The sequence below is a fragment of the Gambusia affinis genome, linkage group LG15 (assembly GCF_019740435.1).
Source record: "Gambusia affinis linkage group LG15, SWU_Gaff_1.0, whole genome shotgun sequence".
Classification (NCBI taxonomy): Eukaryota; Metazoa; Chordata; class Actinopteri; order Cyprinodontiformes; family Poeciliidae; genus Gambusia; species Gambusia affinis.
Genome location: NC_057882.1, coordinates 9,562,174 through 9,578,881, shown reverse-complemented (window position 1 = coordinate 9,578,881; position 16,708 = coordinate 9,562,174). Strand labels below are relative to the sequence as shown.

General features: G+C 39.1%; 3 protein-coding genes across 7 annotated transcripts; 1 reads left to right on the top strand and 2 right to left on the bottom strand.

Annotated features, from left to right (window-relative positions):
- Window positions 1-509: 509 nt before the first annotated feature.
- On the bottom strand, window positions 510-3,790 carry mia (MIA SH3 domain containing). Of its 3 annotated transcripts, none has more exons than XM_044139833.1 (5): window positions 3,716-3,790; window positions 3,138-3,206; window positions 2,173-2,306; window positions 1,066-1,176; window positions 510-963 (listed from the first exon to the last, which is right to left on the bottom strand). In XM_044139833.1, exons 2-5 carry the CDS (start codon window positions 3,184-3,186, stop codon window positions 940-942), a joined length of 318 nt encoding a protein of 105 aa, XP_043995768.1. In that variant the 5' UTR covers window positions 3,187-3,206; window positions 3,716-3,790; the 3' UTR covers window positions 510-939. The 3 variants fall into 3 exon arrangements, with proteins under 3 accessions (XP_043995768.1, XP_043995767.1, XP_043995766.1); XM_044139832.1 differs by having other exon boundaries at window positions 3,509-3,740; XM_044139831.1 differs by having other exon boundaries at window positions 3,138-3,740.
- bicdl2 (BICD family like cargo adaptor 2) lies at window positions 3,735-8,998 on the top strand. Of its 2 annotated transcripts, XM_044139826.1 has the most exons (10): window positions 3,735-3,844; window positions 4,363-4,786; window positions 5,431-5,646; window positions 5,750-5,866; window positions 6,781-6,927; window positions 7,091-7,237; window positions 7,453-7,527; window positions 7,902-7,981; window positions 8,094-8,208; window positions 8,656-8,951. In XM_044139826.1, the coding sequence occupies exons 2-10, from the start codon at window positions 4,544-4,546 to the stop codon at window positions 8,827-8,829; spliced, it is 1,314 nt and encodes a 437-aa protein (XP_043995761.1). In that variant the 5' UTR covers window positions 3,735-3,844; window positions 4,363-4,543; the 3' UTR covers window positions 8,830-8,951. The 2 variants fall into 2 exon arrangements, with proteins under 2 accessions (XP_043995761.1, XP_043995762.1); XM_044139827.1 differs by lacking the exon at window positions 7,091-7,237 and having other exon boundaries at window positions 8,656-8,998.
- A 3,224-nt stretch (window positions 8,999-12,222) lies between these two features.
- si:dkey-71l1.1 (uncharacterized protein LOC569883 homolog) lies at window positions 12,223-16,700 on the bottom strand. 2 transcript variants are annotated; one of them, XM_044139823.1, is made up of 10 exons: window positions 16,451-16,700; window positions 15,869-16,068; window positions 15,230-15,297; window positions 15,061-15,153; window positions 14,576-14,677; window positions 14,339-14,444; window positions 14,023-14,145; window positions 13,149-13,225; window positions 12,959-13,071; window positions 12,223-12,881 (listed from the first exon to the last, which is right to left on the bottom strand). In XM_044139823.1, exons 2-10 carry the CDS (start codon window positions 16,050-16,052, stop codon window positions 12,779-12,781), a joined length of 969 nt encoding a protein of 322 aa, XP_043995758.1. In that variant the 5' UTR covers window positions 16,053-16,068; window positions 16,451-16,700; the 3' UTR covers window positions 12,223-12,778. The 2 variants fall into 2 exon arrangements, with proteins under 2 accessions (XP_043995758.1, XP_043995757.1); XM_044139822.1 differs by having other exon boundaries at window positions 12,969-13,071.
- Window positions 16,701-16,708: the final 8 nt, after the last annotated feature.

Sequence of the window (16,708 nt, the reverse complement as noted above, 5' to 3'; positions counted from 1 at the left end):
TTTGTCTTGTCATTTTTTTTTCTTTATTCTGTTAAAAGTATAATTTCACACACCAGCAGAAGCTGAAGAGTCAAGTTATTTTATTGTTTAGTCCCCAAAACATTCGTAACAATTAAAAGGCAATTTTTAAAATTCAAATCGATAAACCAAGATATGGCAAACATTTTATTTGTTGTTTTAAGAATTATTACAAAATCAAAACAAAACAAAAAAAACTGAACGACTGCCAGAGAGCAATAGTTGACTTTTTTAAAAAAATAATATTTAAATCTAAGTGTCCTGTATATTCTGAATGTCTAAGCATAACAGTTAAAACAAACAAACAAAAACCAAAACATTTATTTAGAAGATGTATGTTTCACCATCATATCGTGCTACAATAAATAATAGGCAGCATATTCAGGTGAAATCTCTTGCCAAGCTCAACCTAAAAAAGACAAATTTTTACAGTTTTTGTTGAAATGTTTATTATCTGTAAAACTGAAAGTATGAAAAGCCAAAGTGCCCCAGATATAGGTAGGAAAACTATCTTCTGAATAATTTAAGATAAAGATGATTACATGTTTAAATACAGATAAGATAATTGCAATATATTTTCTTTATTTAATTTTGACAGAAAATATGATTAAATTCTGTTAAGTCATGTTGTGTAAAGTAAATCTCACTTAAATCCCAAATAACAAGAACACAAAAAAACATGAAAGACGAGCCCAAGTTTGATATATAACAGGAAGAGGAAAACAACTCGACTTTGAAATCAATAATCAGTAATCAAAGCATCTATTTGACAAGGTTATCAGAATGCAATTTCTGACACCCATAAATCATTTCATGATTTTTAAAGACTTATTCAGAGATGAGCTAACATGGATTAGACCATAATTGTGTGTTAAGGAAAGCTGCTCCCTGTTGTTGTTTTCTCTGTGTGTCCATTCAACATCAGTTGCAGTAGAAGTCCCAGTTCTGGATAATAAAAAAATGAAAGCAGTGAAAATAGAAGAATAAAATAGAAATAAATTGATAATAGTTCAACTTATTTGTAAATAGAACTGTTGGTTCACTTACGGTAGTTTTGACTTCAGTGGTTGCTGGCATGAGAGCATGTGTTTCCTCCACAACGCTGCTAGGGAAGTGACCAATGCGAGCCTCCTGTTCTCCATAATATGTATTTTGTACCTGCAAATAAAATAGCTAGATTAGAGCTTCTCAGTCATTTTTTTACTATATCTTAACAAACTTCAAGATGGCTGAACAACATCTTTAAGTTTATAGAGACATTTTAACGCAATAGAACGACAGGACGTAGTTCACAAACCTAAAATCTATCATTGATGATTGTTATTTTATTTTATAGTTTTTACTTACAGTTGGAGTTACCTGGTTTGTAGCAGATGTGCCTTTTAAAATGAGTACAAAATAATCCATTATACCATTTACCAGCAACTTTCTCTTGTTTACCATGGAAGTTGCTACGTTGATTTATTCCTCCTGGAACATGCATGTATTGACTTAAGACATTCAAGGCTTGAGTAGAAAGATAGAGTAGAAATATTGATTTTCAGTCAATATTTGCTTTGCTGTTCTTGGCCTGTTACATCTGTAAGCTGTGACTGGGTCATTTGAAAGTAGCAGAGGACAAAAACATGAGTGGTATTTTTTATTTATCTACCAGATTCTGAATTTCAGAAAGAGGTCTTTTTTTATTTCAAGTTATCTTCACACCCAGCAGGTTTGAATACCTTACACATGACATTTTTTTAAAAGGGTTGAAGCAAAAAGTAGGTCTTGTTCACTGGACTCAACTCTTACAACAAACAAGGCAATTATTTGGGTTAAAAGTTATTGGCAGGCTTGTGTTGCCCCAACAGTGTGCTACAGACTACCTACCATAAGCCTCATAATGTTGATGGTTCTTCAATGTTTTCTAACAAACATCTGAGACCTTCACAGCTGAGATTAAAATTACACACAGATTGACTTTATTCACTTACCAACGACTTTTTAAGGAAAGTAAATTCATGATTATGTGGTATTTTATATTGATCAGTCATGCAATAAAATTCTGCAATGTTTGTGCTTGTAATATGACATTCCAGAGGTATGATTCATTTTGCAAGGCACTGTGTATAATGGTAATAATTAATTTTTCTAAAACTCTTCTTCTTTACTCACACTGCCAGCCCAGAAGAGATTCCCTCTGTCTTTCAGCATTGCATAAACATAGACGAGCTGCCCCTGTCGGATGGGGATGAACCTGCAGTCTCCAGGGTAGTAGTCTTGAAGCGCCCGGGCTATGAGGATCGGATCTGTGTAAGGACATAGTTTAGGATTTGTAGGGGCTTGAATGACTGGTGTAAGATTTTCAGTTTTTTAATTGTTGTGCAGCTCAGAAGATCATCAAAATTTTAGTCAGTGCAGTAATTGCGTTTAAAAAGTGAAATCTGTATATTAAATACATTTCTGACACACACTGGTTATATTTCAAGTGTTTGTTACTGTTAACTTTGATGATTAAGGGTGACTGATACAGAAATGTGGTCCTTTTGAAAAGTTAATCTGGATCAATGTGGCGTGGCATGGAAATGATGAACCTGTGACTCTGAGTTGTTAAACAGGTTGTTTCCATGGCAGCCAATAGCTCATCCTCATTTTACTCTCTCGTTTCTCATCTTCTTTTTCACAAAACTCTGTACATTCTTTGTATAGTTAAGTCAAACAAGGTTTGTTTTTTTTCCCCTGGCCAATCCAGTACAGTGATAACATGGCCATTGAAGCAAGTATCGGTACTTTTGGCAGTGTGGACAGAAAATAAAATCAGTACTTTCATAAAAGTTATGAGCAGAAAAAAGCATGGAGTGCTCTAAAATTTCCTGGTGGATTCTGAGCCCTCTTTGGGCTTCAGAAAACACAGCGGACCAACACCAGCAGATACGGCTCCCCAAGTATTGGATTCTGTATCTTTTTGCTCTTTCTCCAGACTCTGATATCCTACTTTCCAAATTATGCTCCTTTATCCATGAAGAAGCAACAGTATTTTTTACATTTGTTTAAAAACTCAGCATTTATCTTTCATATGTTCCAGTTGTTAGATAATATAATCAGTAAGCAAGGAGGAAATAGAAGTTGTTGCTACTTACAACTGCATTCAGAGTCAGCGCAGAGTTTCTTATTTGATAGTTTGGGCATCTGCTTTCCAGCTTCACAGGCTGTCAGGAAAAGCATCACAGAGAGAGCTAAAAACAGTCTGAAAGCCATGTTAGAATGCAGAAAACACAGAGACTAAGACAAAATAAAAAGTTTTATGATTGATGAGTGTCGTGCTCAGCTCTTTATTCCTTTTTTTCCCCCGTTTGCTGACTCCTGAGAGGAGGTGGGGTGTCAGTTGCCCTCTCTTCGACACTCTCCCTGCCCCCTTCCTCATAAACGAACAGAGCACTCCTTTGAAACACTCCAAGCAGGTAAACAAGACAGGAGGAGAAGGAGGGGGTGTGAGCTGAAGTTAACAGACCCCTATTTGTGTCCTCATCGCTTTCCATCCCAAAAGAAGACTGCTGAACTTTCAAGCAGCAACTTCCTCAAACTTTATCTGCCTTTTAATATCCCTCCTAAACCACTAGAGATCCAAACAGCATCTGCTTCATCTGTTCCTGACTCTGTTTCCTTTACACCTTTGTGACTTGGGAAGAGGTGTGGCCCTCAGATTGTATTTACATACCGTATGTTTCCACTACCAGGGAAACCAGCTGAGCTTCTCTTGCGCAAACAGTCCCAGGCACACAGACAAAATGTGCGCACAGTCAACACCAAACAGGAAGACTATTTCTGGTGGCTGGTAACCCGTAAGGTAAGACAAACCTGATTCTTCTTCTTTGAGCCAGAATAACTCGGTTTTTGTCTGGCTTCAAATTTTGAAAAAATTTGACCTACAGGCAAGTTCTGAAGTGCTTTAATTTGGATGAATTATTGGCTTTAAGAGGTGGAAGTGGAATGTTACGTCAACGAGCGACCTCAGAAGGAAATGGTTTTGAATGAAATTTGTGTTAGAGCAACATCACATTAGTTAAAGTGTGTGGAAAAAAAACATGGAATATTCTCAATTGTTTCTGTTCACAAAGCTTCAGAAACATTTTACTTTAGTTTCTTGACAGTCTGGGACTGAAACTCAAAGCTTACACTTGCTGTGGAATTTAGGGAGGGGAGCAAAACAATGGTAATAAAGGAGCTAGATTTTCGGTCAGAGTAACCAAATCACCAGTCAGACAAAAGACCTCCTTGTTAAGGTTGTTAGATGATATCGCCAGAAAACAACTTGTCATGCTAAGCCTTTCTCAGATTGTCTGCATTGATTTCTTGCTGTTACAGATTTGTCTCTGAAGAGGAGAGTTTCTGAACGATTGCAGCGTTGGTGCCTCTGAAGAACACAGTGGGAAACTAAATGAAAGGAGGAGGAATGGGAGTTCATCCCTCACCTATCTGACTCTGGAGAAGCCATTCAAGAGGGTGATGGTTTCAAACTAATCCCTTAAGCCAACACTTTTCAGTCATGTTCACTCCCAGGAAAAACAGCCTTCCCTCACCCAGTCTGGAAGACTCCTTCTTTCCTCTCTCCTCTTCCTCTTCGGTATCTCTCTTTGCTTTGCAGTCAGCCTCGTCCCCCCCTGACGGCATGGATGGCGGGGAAGCGATAGAGACTGACCTGATACTGGCTGCAGAACTGGGACGGGCCTTGCTGGAGAAGAATGAGGAGCTGGCAGAAACTCTGCGGCAGAGAGAGAAAGAGGTGGAGGTGAGGAGATAACTGGGCTGAAGGAAAAATAACTGCACAGAACTCTTGTCTTTAACATAAACAGGAAAATATCACATGAGTCTAAATGTGAGTCAGTTTCAAATGTGTAAAAAGTTGCTGTTCCGTTGATCATAAGATTCATTACTTAGGGTTTTTCCATCTAGGAAAATAGAAATGCGGTTACCCAATGTTGAGCTACCAATTGTTGACACATGAGTCTGGAATGAAAGCTTTCTGCAACAGTAGGTGTTATGTTGTGTCACAGAGTCCTCTCAACATTTTTCCACTGAGCTTATCTTCTATGAAAACACCGAATGATTATTTCAACACTGGTTTGGGCGCTGAGTCTGGGTAAATGACATAGAACTGAATTTCAACATGTTGATGTCTTTCTCAGTAAACATGTTTCTAATGATGCTACAGGAAATCCAAATATTGTCCAAAAGTGTTTGTTCCTGTGGGGTGCCTGGAAAACATGGGGTCCAGGTTCCTAAATATAGCCCTAGCTTCAGGTTTCTCCTTATTTCATTTATGGGGAGACCCCTGATGATTTGCATGTCTCCCTTTTGTAGGCTCTGCTGCCGATATTCATGCACATCTTGTCAACGTCATGAAGTTGATTAATGTGCGGTTTACTGTCTCAGGCTTTACAGCAGGAGAAGCACGTCCTGCAGAGGAAGCTGGAGATGAATGAACTGGAGTCTGGGCAGAAGGAGTCAGAGCTCAACGCAGACATAGCTTCACTGAGGGCCGAGCTGCAGAAATACCACAGCGAGGGGCGGGACCGGAGGAAAGACGACAGTGAGCAGATGACTCAGTTGGCCAATCACAACCAGAGACTGGTGGAGCAACTATCTGAGGTTGGATCAGTTTCACCTGTATATTGGGTCACATTTGATGAACTCTTCTGATTGCTATGCAGACAAACAGGTTTCACAGCCTTCCATCTTCCATGTTTTCTAGGCTGTAACACTGGAGCACTCCCTGAGGACTGAGCTCCGCACCCTCAGAGAAGAGATGGAGGAGTCGTCCTTTAGTCGAAATATCAGCTTCACACAATTAGAAAACATGCAAGCTGAGGTATTAGAACTTTCTCATGATCGTTAAAGTACTTTGCTGTGGAAAAGCATTTACTCCCTCACAGATTTCTCATGATTTTACTTCTTTTGACTTAACATTTCATCTCATCTGACTGATTTTAGTATAAGACTAGACAAAATTTGAGTAAACAGCAAGAAAGAAATGATTGCACCTAAACATAATAACATTAACATCGACTGCCATGAAGCATTTTGAATGACTGTCATTTACTCTGCCATCAGAATGGCAGAGTAATTGCCACTACACATGAATACTGAATTGTTGAATTCATCTACACAGCAGAATATGAACAAGCTGTTTCAAGGGATGCCACAACATCTTAATCAGATAAATCCAGACTTTGACTAGGTCAATCCAAAACCCTCGTTTGCTTTTTTTTTTTAAGCCATTCAGAGGGGAACCTATTTGTGGGTGTAACCCCAAGTATACTTAACTTTAAGGTCACAAACTGATGGCCAACTACTCTTCTTCAGGGTTTTCTCATCGAAGGCAGAATTCATGGTTCCACTAAATACTGGAAGTCATGCAGGTCCCGAAGCAGCAGGAATCTGTCAGGGGCAAATACTCATCCCAACCCAAATTAGCACTTTGTATATTTTTTACGGAAAAACAATTAAAGGTCAAACTATTTACGAAATATCTCCAAATAGTGCATTGTTACAGTGAATTACTTCAGTATTGCAGTGCAAGATAGCTATATTCAGATTTCCACTTAAATAGAACTAAAACATGATTTAATTAACATTTAAGAATAAAAACTCAAACATTATTATTTCTGTTCACCCACATTTGATGCATGAAAAAAAAGTTAATCTAAATATATTCAGAAGTTTAAAGGAAAGCTTCTCACTCAATTCATGGAAAAATGACAATTCTCATCTTCATTCATGCAGAACAGAGTATTGCAGGAGCGGCTGTCGCACATGGAGACACAGCTAAAGGCTTCAGAGGAGGACAGCCAAAGGCTCCGTGTGGAGAGAGACGGACTGCGGGACAGACTGTCAGAGCTTCATGTCAAACTGACTGAGAAGGAAGCTGAGGTGAAGATCAGGCATTAGTCACAACTGTCCTAATAATAATAATAATAATACCATTCATCACTAGCAGAAATAACTAACATGTCTGCTGTAAAATCCTACACAGTCCGCCTGTTTGCTTCTTATGGTGTGTGTGTGTGTGTCTGTATTTCGTGTGTGAACATAGATAGAGCAGGAGCAGGGGGTTGTGTTTGAGTTACGCACCTTGAATCGCTCTTTACAACAAAAAGATCTGAGCGTGGGGGAGGAGAGCTTCCTGGACAGTACGCACACACAACCTTTGTCTCTGCTCACTGAAATTCAGCAGACACAGGTACTCACAGATACACACACACAGTAACTTTACTGTCTAACCTGGGAACTGTCTGCTAGTTCTGAACCTCTACACACATCCCTTATGTTAAAAGTGTCTGGTACTTAACGGGTGTCCACAATTCATTTTTATTGGAAACCTTGCAGAGATGCCAACATATTGCGACAAAATCTGTGTAAACATTTTGCGCTCGTTATGTTTCCTGTTATTTATAGGCTACAGAGGCTCTCTTGGCTCACTCCTCAGTGCTGCAGGCCAAGGATGAAGAAATACAAGCATTAAAGGACGAGGTCTGTTAAGAGCTACATATGAATTCAACATTCATTAAAGCAGCAGGTCACCAGAGCAGAGGATATTGCATCATTTTGGGCCAATTAGCGAAAACAGAAAAAAATAAATAAGAAAGTCCCCCTTTAAGGCAGTAAAAAGTAACATAATGTTTCTAATGTGTGTTCAACGGGAGGATCATTTTTGAGACAGCAATGTAAGTTTTGATATCTTAACCTACAAAGTTGGAATCATTACAGGATGTGTATATTGTTGAAAATTATGTCTTAATTCTTCCATTAGACAACTGGTGTTTTGCAGTTTGTGTTTTATATAAATACTCCCAAGATGTATTTAAAATAAAACGCTGAAACTTTATTATTTTCTGTCCTTGCAGCTCCAGTCTCAGCAAAAGGAACTTGAGTCTCTCAGGGAAGAAATTAAACCCTTCAGAGGAGGAGAAAATCAGAGCTACAGGTGATACTGCAACACAAAACGCTTCAGTGTTTTATTAGACATTATCTTTAATTTATAACAAAAATAAATAAATAAATAAATAAAGGCTAATAGTATTTTCTTTTCTATCCAGCTCTCTGGAGAGTGAACTGGCCCAAGTTCGTCTGGAGAAAGAATCGCTCACTCAGCAGCTTCTCAACACAATCAAACACAAGATGATGCTGTCTCAAGAACTGGATGCCTGGCAGGTGGGTTTGTTGTTTGTGTCAAGATTTTATTTAGAACATGTTCAACTAGTACATTAAAGTAAATGTATACAGTACTAAAATATTCAGAAACGTGGAGGAAGAGGCACAAGCGTTTAATCCTCTCCTCTGCACATCTATGTCAAACTTCACGCACACACACAAATACAAAAACCTTCAGTGCAATGTCTTACAATAGAATAATAAAGTTGTAAGAGCTTGATAATATCTGTTACAAGTTTGAAAACATATTGGAATACCAATGATTGTGTTATAAAACGTTTTCTTATTGGAATGTGGAACATTCTCCAGTTATGATGTAAACAATTTATGTCGTAGCAACAACGATTTAAAGCTACGGTAACTACGGTAGTGTGCACTCTAAATGACGTCCTTTGGCAACACCTCACATCAGTATTTTCTAAAGTCTACCATTTTGTCCTGCTGCAGGAGGACATGCGCTTCGTCATCAATCAACAGGTGCTGCAAAGGGAGGAAGAGAAGAAGAAGAAGGAGGAGAAGCAGGAGAAGGAGAGCACTGTTGGCCTCCAAAGGAGCAGGTCTTTGAGACTGAGGGGTGAAGGAGGAAAAGGGTTCTTTTCCTCTTTATTCAAGGACAAATAAGACACGGCCTCATTTGTCCTGTTGGCAGCAGATGATGGACACTGATCAATATCGGCAATATCAGCAAGTTAAATGTTTACAAATGTAATATCTGAATGTGCTTTTCTGTTTGTAAATATGTACAGTATATTACTAATTTTAAACTTTTAATAAAAACATTAAAATTTAATGTGTTTTATTTTTTCCTGCAATCTGCACACAGTCTCCTCTTTTATGGAAACAGACTGTTTCATTCATTATTCTATTTAAAATTGTGCACCTCAAGCAGGAAGAGCTGAGGGTCAGTACAGAGGATGAGGATAAGATTAGAAGAGCTGAGATATTATTTTTTACTGCTTTGAATCATGCAAAACCTTATCTCAGAGAAAGAGCTAAAAATAAGCATGTGTCTCTGTGTGGTTCATAAATGTGAAGAGGAGGGGGAATTTTGATCAGTTTCTTGAACATATGACCAATTCAATATATATATTTTGTTATTATTATTTTTTTAATAGAAAAACAAAGAGAGCATTTCTATCTTTTCTCCAAGAATCACTTGCTCTGTACATTTGGAGGGAGCACTTCAGTGAATATTTTTCTGAATTGTCAATAGTTGCCAGAGATTCCTAATTTAGTTGACCTGATCTTTTACTACGTCAGACCAACACATGAACACGCTTTGATCTAAACCAGGGGTTTTCAAAGTATGAAAGGGTGAGCCCCCCTCCAAGGAGCACAATGCCTGCTGCGCCCCCCCTCCCCCTCCACGGGTGGAGTTGTAAAAACTCCACCTTCAGCCCCGCTCTGGCCAAAACCAGTGATGGCATAGTTACTTTGAAAAAGTAACTTTAATCGGACTACTGATTACTCCTTGAAAAAGTAACTTAGTTATATTACTGACTACTTGACTTGGAAAGTAACTAAGTTACACTAAAAGTAACTTTTTAGTTACTTTCAGCAGCTGCTAACAACAACGCTCTGCCTCCTGTGAAAATCACATTGATCTTTGTCAATACTTAATTGGAAGTTATTTTATAATGGTAACATCAACAATGTGTCTCCACTGATAAGGTTGAACTGAAGAGGAGATTGTACAAAAATAAAAAACATGAGTAATTTGTGTGATCCACTGTTGTCTGAAAAACTCTAACAAGGATTGTAAAGCCCCCCTCCCCCCAGATTCTGCGTTACGCCCCTGAGTTTGATGTCGCAGCCCACAGAGCTCCTCCGCAGCTCCACAGCTCAGATGGCTGCGACACTTACCGTAATATTAATAATTATAACGGTGCTAACTTGCCATTATAACTATTGCCAACTACGGACACGTTTATTCGTGGCTGTTTTCACGTTTATTGCGCTGTTCATATTGGTCTCGATGTTTGCAGTTTTCTGGAGCGCAACGCGAAACTCGACGTCATTCAGAGGTAATATATTAACTTGACATTAACAAAGACACAGCGGGACGGATCATCCGGGAAATGATGAACAGGGAGAGACTGAGTAAAACTACCTTAATGACGGACAAATTCTGGGATTTATTATGAGTCTCTGCTTATTTCCAACCCCAAATGAGCAACTTCACGTTCAAAAACGAGCCCAAAAAGGCGCAACCAGCAACTCGTTAAATCTGCAAGCGACTTTTAAAAAATGAAGCCCAAAGCCGCTTATAATAATCGGACTTGGCGACAGAAACTCAAACTAGTTCCAGTTTGTCCACCAACAAAATGCGCATCTCCCTCCATTGTTTACATTTCTGTTGCATAGAGACGTCGGTCACTCGACAAGACGCGTAGAGGAAATACGATTAAATAACAAAAGAAGATAGTAACACAGTAACGCAAAAATGATTTTGATAAGTAACTGTAGCAGTGACGTGCGGTCAGGGGAGGCAGGTGAGGCAGTGCCTCACCAGCCAGAAATAAAATATATAATCATAAAGTAATTTAAATTGTTATATTCATCCGGTGGTTTGTACTAAAAAATATTTATTTTTCATGTAGCTTCACCAATTTCGATTTTTATTTGTTCAAAATCGCTGAATTTTCTTATTTTCCCATTCAAATGCTTGGAAGCGATGCCGGTGAGGCAGCAGCGAGCTCTGCCTCACCTTGGATTGCGCAACTCCTGGCTCTGCGCTGGCTGCTAAGCGGAGAGAGCATGTTGCTGTACGGCGTCAATAAAATGGTTTAAACACATTTAATATGTGAACTTATTTCCAATAATTTAGCTTATGTATATAATGTACAGTGCTTTTTGTCACCAACTGTGTTTGTGTAACGTGTTTCGTGTAATGAGCGATTATAAACGGCAGAGAACAGGTTCGAGGTGAGGCAGGCAGTTCTCTTGCTTCATGGCAGGGGGCGCTCAAGATCCCAGACGTTCGTCTGGGATCTTGCCGAGTAAGTGACAGCGAGCTAGGCTAAACGATTCGGGAAGCAAGTCAAGTGCAGCGATAGATTATAATAGAGATAGTGATTTTTTGTTTTGTTTTTTAAGGAAATGTGTGTTTTGTGAGCTACAGTTTGTATGTGTAAGGATGCAGAAGTGAAACATAACCTGTAAACTGCTGTCAATCTATGCATCTATTTGCTAATCTGATTCTGATGACGTCAGTGCCTCACCAGCTATGAACCTCACCGCACGTCACTGAACTGTAGTCTGACTACTGGATTTGAAATAGCAACGCGTTAGATTACTCGTTACTGAAAAAAGTGGTCCGACGTCAGTAACGTTACTGACATCACTGGCCAAAACATCCTCTAAGGGGGGAAACATTTCCACTGATCCCCGCTCCACACGCGCACCCCACAGTACCAACTTTTTCCTAAATCCACAGAGTTGATCGTGTGCGTAAAAGACGTTTCTCTAACATCACATAGCTTTTCCGGTTTACTTTTTCCCTCGCACCGCGCCTCCCCTAAAGTGCTCTGGCGCCCCCCAGGGGAGGCGCGCCTCACACTTTGAAAACCGCCGATCTAAACCATTCCACTGACTCAGAGGGATTTTTTAATAGGCAGAAGACCAAGGGTTATGACATAAATAACATCTTTATTAAATCATGTCAGAAAAAAGTACAGTCATCTTGTTCTCCAGTCCAATGTCTTGTTAAGTGGATTATGCATTGCAGATTTAAAATATTTAGAATTTGTGTTTTTACATTCCTCTTTGGGCAAACATATAAGAGACAAATCTGTTTGTGCAAAGACGCCCTCAGATCTGTTTGCTTTGCTCCTCTGTGTTTCTATGGAGATCATACTAACATCAACTGCTGACAAATATTCATACAGACCTAATCTAGCTGTATTTATTCCATTTGAGAGCAAAAACTTGCTTCATGCCGGTGATTTTGTTCTTTTTAACGCCAGACAGTGCTTGCAAACTCATAAAGCCCGAAAGATAGATGCCACAAAAATGTTCCATCTTTCAATTTTGTTGTTTGCTGCTTTATTCTTGACCACTGGCTTTGTGAAAAATGTAAAATACCATAATTTTTTGAATTTCTCTTTTAGAATCAGCTTGCAGAACAATCAACAATACATAATTTCAAGGTAAATCACTAAAATGGGAGATACATTTTTATTATTTTGTGTTTATATTTATACATTTCTTCATGACTACCGACTTTGCAAAATTGATACTTTAAGTATACAGTACAATTTCACCTTCAGCTTTCAAAGTTCAGAAGGTGATGCACCCTTCTAAAAGTAGCATCCACTCCTCTGGCACAGAGCTTTCCCCATAATCAGAAAACATCACCTTGTTAATGAGAGGTAGGCTGCAAGGTGAGATACATGGAGTTAAACCAACAGGAAGAGTTTCAGTGCAGGTGATGCACCCTATAAGTCAGTGCATTTTAAAAAACATCTCAAACGAAGGTCTCTGGATTGGTGTCCTGACATTCTTTTCAGAATTCCAGTTTGAGCATGTGGAGGGTCATCCCACGTTGACGCCCAGGCCGACCTGCAGCTTGTCACCTCTGTGGTTCACAAAGGCTCCCATAATCAGGGTGGCAGGAAGCGGGGTGAGACGCTTCTCCAACACACCTCCAATAATGCACCGGCTGTTGATCATCCCTGAACATTTGCCATAAAAAGACGCCTGTTACATTGATTTTTTTTTTTTGACAGTAAGCAACCTCAGTTAAAATCACCTTAGAATACCTCGAAAAACCATGTTGGCCTCCGGGAGATCCATCTGGTACCCAAAGGAGGCTGTTGTCTCCTGCGTCCTGGTGCTGGCTTCAAACTCCACTCCAACTTGGATCTGGCAAAACAAATTTTCCTTTAGCATGCTGCACACAAATAATGAGTAAATAACAGCCAGGCTGTTAGTGTTCATACCTGTTTGTTGGCTCTGTGGTAGTAGCTGGCATGGGCGCCGCCTTTGCCAGCATTAAGGGTTGCAACCCAGTTTGGTCCTGTATGGCAGCAAAGTGAAATGAAGAGAAACCTTTTGAAAAACATAGGTATAATACATCACATCCCAGCTTTTCGCCAGCCTGGAACACATAATTTTCACCTGCAAAACCAAAGTGAGATGATGCTGTAGGAAAGTCTCAAAAGTCGAAAGCGCAGGCAAGCTGATCCGTGCCCTCATATTGACCGGTCCGTGTTGGCGATTTGTGCACATGTATTTTTAGATTGGCATGCGTAATTTATTGCTACTTGTGTAGTTTGAAACATGTAAATTCGACAAACTGTTTACACATATGTGAATCTTGAGGTGCGCATTTATGCATTGTGTTATACACATTTGTGAATTGTGTGTTACATTTACAAATATAAGCATCCAAATATCATTGTGCGCTTTGTCAATCTTTATGAGACTAATTTAACTCTGTACGAACACCACTGGAAGGTTGTTAGTGGTGCACATCACATACTTTAATGACATGAGAGCATTTTGTGTAAAAATCTGGCAGTATTGGTTTACAGACACTGAAAAAGGATCATCATTGGCCTTTTTGTGGAGCATAATTGAAAGCTGTGAACACAAATATGATTTAGGAGACACAAAATCTGCCTTTTTAAGTTAACAGGAAAAAAATCCAACAGAAAATCTGAGGCACACGTTCAAGGAAAGAGAACACAGGAAAGAATCTTGAGAGATTATTCTGAGATAATTGATCAAAGATAGCCCTCTTTATTATCTTCAACCTTCTAAAATGTCAAAGGGTAAGAAAGTGCCTATAAAAGTGGAAAAACAACATCTCACCTGAGTACTGTCCAGCCAGAGTCAGGATCCCTCCTTCCTCTGCTCGCCCTCGGTGGTACACCAGTTCTCCTCCCAACACCAGGCCAGATGACACACTCTGCAGGAAGTGTGCTACCAGAATGACTGCACACAAGATGCATATAATAAAAATTTACCAGAGAGAGATTATGAAAAACTTTAAACATGCTACAAACTGTGCAAATTTCTCAGTTTTACATAAAATTGACACACTGAAACTATATTTTACATCAACAAGCAAAACTTTTAATGCATATACATTGTTTAGATTTTCAATTGCGACTTGGCCACTTCTCACCTGACTCTCTGAGGATGTCTGGGTTGGCCACTGTCACAGCAGCGGTGAAGTCGCTCCCTCTGTACTCGGTTTCAAACTGCCACGTTACGAACTGAGACTGCTGGGTCTGAAATACAGTTCAGGCTGTGAGCTTCTGGCAAAAAAAAAAAAAAATCTGCACCAGTTTATAATCGGACTTGTATGGATGCTGCAAATGGGACGGATGTAAACGGCCCCAAAAGACACCGGGAAACTCACCTGGAATACTGTTCTGGCTCGAACGCGCTCGGTGAGATGAAGGAGAGCGTGAGCGTTCAGACTACCTGAAGAGTCCATTTCACCAATCAATGCTGGCGCGTCCTAAAATTGGACAAGATAAGGAAAATGTATTTATTTGTTTAATTGTTACTATAACTTCTAAAAAAATAATGTTAACACAGTGAGGATTCCTACAGATATGCTAAGTCAAAATGTTATACATTTCCAGGATCAAATTGGATGAAATACATCTATGTGCATCATTTATTTAACCCGTGTCAAAAACAAACCAGTTGTACTGGTTACTTTTAAAGTTCAGATATCAATAAGGTTTAAAATAAAAGACTGCAAATATAAATGTATTTGGGTAGTATCTTTTTTTATTCCACACTTATCCTAAACTAAAATCCATAATTTTCTAAACTTTTCAAAACTAAGCAGGAACTCTGAAAAGCAGTAATAATTTAGACATCCGATTGTCCAACCTTGTCCTTGCTGTAGTCGTCAGACTGCAGATGCTCCACGTGGAACCGATAGTAGGAGGGACTTACAGCACTGAGGTGGAGGGTATGACTGACCTGGAAATAGACTCTTTACTTTAGTCAACAATAAAAATATTGTTTCAAAATATAAATGTAAATAATAAAGAGTCACCTTAAAAAAGCTACTCAAAGTTTTATTGATAATCATCTTGACACCCTCAATCTGATGAGGAAAAACATCTGGTGGGGTCAAGGAAGAACAACATAAATAAAACATGAACAGAATGATAAACAGCACTGTATAAAGTATTAATAGCCTTTGAGCTTTTCCACACTGCAAACCTCAATATATGTTACTTGGATTTTTTTGTGATAGGCCAACACAAAACAAAGCATTATTACAGAAGGAAAAATTTGTGTGTGTGTTTTTTTTTCTTTTTTCCAAATAGAAATTCTTCTCCCTTTTAATCTAATACTCCTAAATGAAATACAGTGCAACAAGATGCCTTCATCAAATGTTTGAATGGCATTCACCTGTGCAAAATTACGTATAAATCCAGCTGTTTTGTGAAGGTCTTGGAGACCTATTAGAGAATGTTAGTGAACAAAAAGTCAAAAACATAAATATGAATATATAGGGATATGATACAAAATAAACGGTGTAACATAAGCATGACTACACGCTATTTTGTGTTGGTATATCTCATAACATCCAAAGAAAACACAATTGAATTTTAAGATTTTGATGTTATGAAACGTGCAGGGGACTGTAAGTCACGCCACAGATCTTGATTCATCAACCTAAAGTTACCTTTGCAGCTCCTGTGGAGAGAGTGAAAGCTGCCAGGGTTGGGTAGGCGTCCATCTCGCCTCTCCCAGCGTGGTGGACGGTCCCAGTGGGCAGGATGTGCGTCCCAGCGAGAAGGAAGATGATCCTTGGAGAAAGGCCAGTTCTGATGGCCCGGATTGGAAGACAAAGCCAGAACACTGCCCATGTGGGCACAATGCTTCCTAAAGGACGAAGAGACAAAGAGCACATTTATGACACATTTATTTGCATACCTGCTACCTTTACAGGCACTTTTATACAGCTGTAACATGGGATCCTGCATGAGAACAAGATAAGTAGAGCATAAACATAGTAAAGTTAGCCACAGACAAAACGACAAACAGATTTGTACCAAAGACCCCAGAGAGTAGCAATGCAGAATGGATTGTGTGGAAAATTTAAACGGATTAATAGGGAAATTATAGCTACAATTCTGAATGAGATAGATAGGCACTGGTTCCATGACTAAGTGCAGCAATTCCGTTAGCTAGCATGACCTTAGCATCAGTAAAATCTGGCATGTATAGGTGATTTCATTATAAACTCCTAATGTAGTCGGGGTACCTTAATATCCCGAGCGAAACTGGGAACCGCACATCAGAAACACTGTCAGGGGTATTTACTTTCTAAATAAACGAATAACTTAAAATATGCGAACTGATGCTGCAGATCAAGTGATGCTGTAGATTCCTCCCTGTTCAAGATGCGGTGAGTCGCTCCTGCGAATCCTTCCCTCCACACACATAATTATGAACACGAAGGCTAAAAATTAGCGCATTTCTAAGCAACGACGAGGAAATCACATCTATGACTTTTTTTTAA

Excerpts from the sequence above, each read along its gene's own strand:
- mia (XM_044139831.1), bottom strand. The coding sequence starts at position 3,255 with ATGGCTTTCAGACTGTTTTTAGCTCTCTCTGTGATGCTTTTCCTGACA. Across the intron at positions 2,307-3,137 it reads CGCTGACTCTGAATGCAGTT|ATCCGATCCTCATAGCCCGG; the intron begins GTAAGTAGCAAC and ends GTCCTTACACAG. Across the intron at positions 1,177-2,172 it reads ATCTCTTCTGGGCTGGCAGT|GTACAAAATACATATTATGG; the intron begins GTGAGTAAAGAA and ends TTTTATTTGCAG.
- bicdl2 (XM_044139826.1), top strand. The coding sequence starts at position 4,544 with ATGTTCACTCCCAGGAAAAACAGCCTTCCCTCACCCAGTCTGGAAGAC. Across the intron at positions 4,787-5,430 it reads AGAGAGAGAAAGAGGTGGAG|GCTTTACAGCAGGAGAAGCA; the intron begins GTGAGGAGATAA and ends TTACTGTCTCAG. Across the intron at positions 6,928-7,090 it reads TGACTGAGAAGGAAGCTGAG|ATAGAGCAGGAGCAGGGGGT; the intron begins GTGAAGATCAGG and ends GTGTGAACATAG.
- si:dkey-71l1.1 (XM_044139822.1), bottom strand. The coding sequence starts at position 16,052 with ATGGGCAGTGTTCTGGCTTTGTCTTCCAATCCGGGCCATCAGAACTGG. Across the intron at positions 14,146-14,338 it reads AGACATCCTCAGAGAGTCAG|TCATTCTGGTAGCACACTTC; the intron begins GTGAGAAGTGGC and ends TCTTGTGTGCAG. Across the intron at positions 12,882-12,968 it reads GGCCAACATGGTTTTTCGAG|GGATGATCAACAGCCGGTGC; the intron begins GTATTCTAAGGT and ends GCAAATGTTCAG.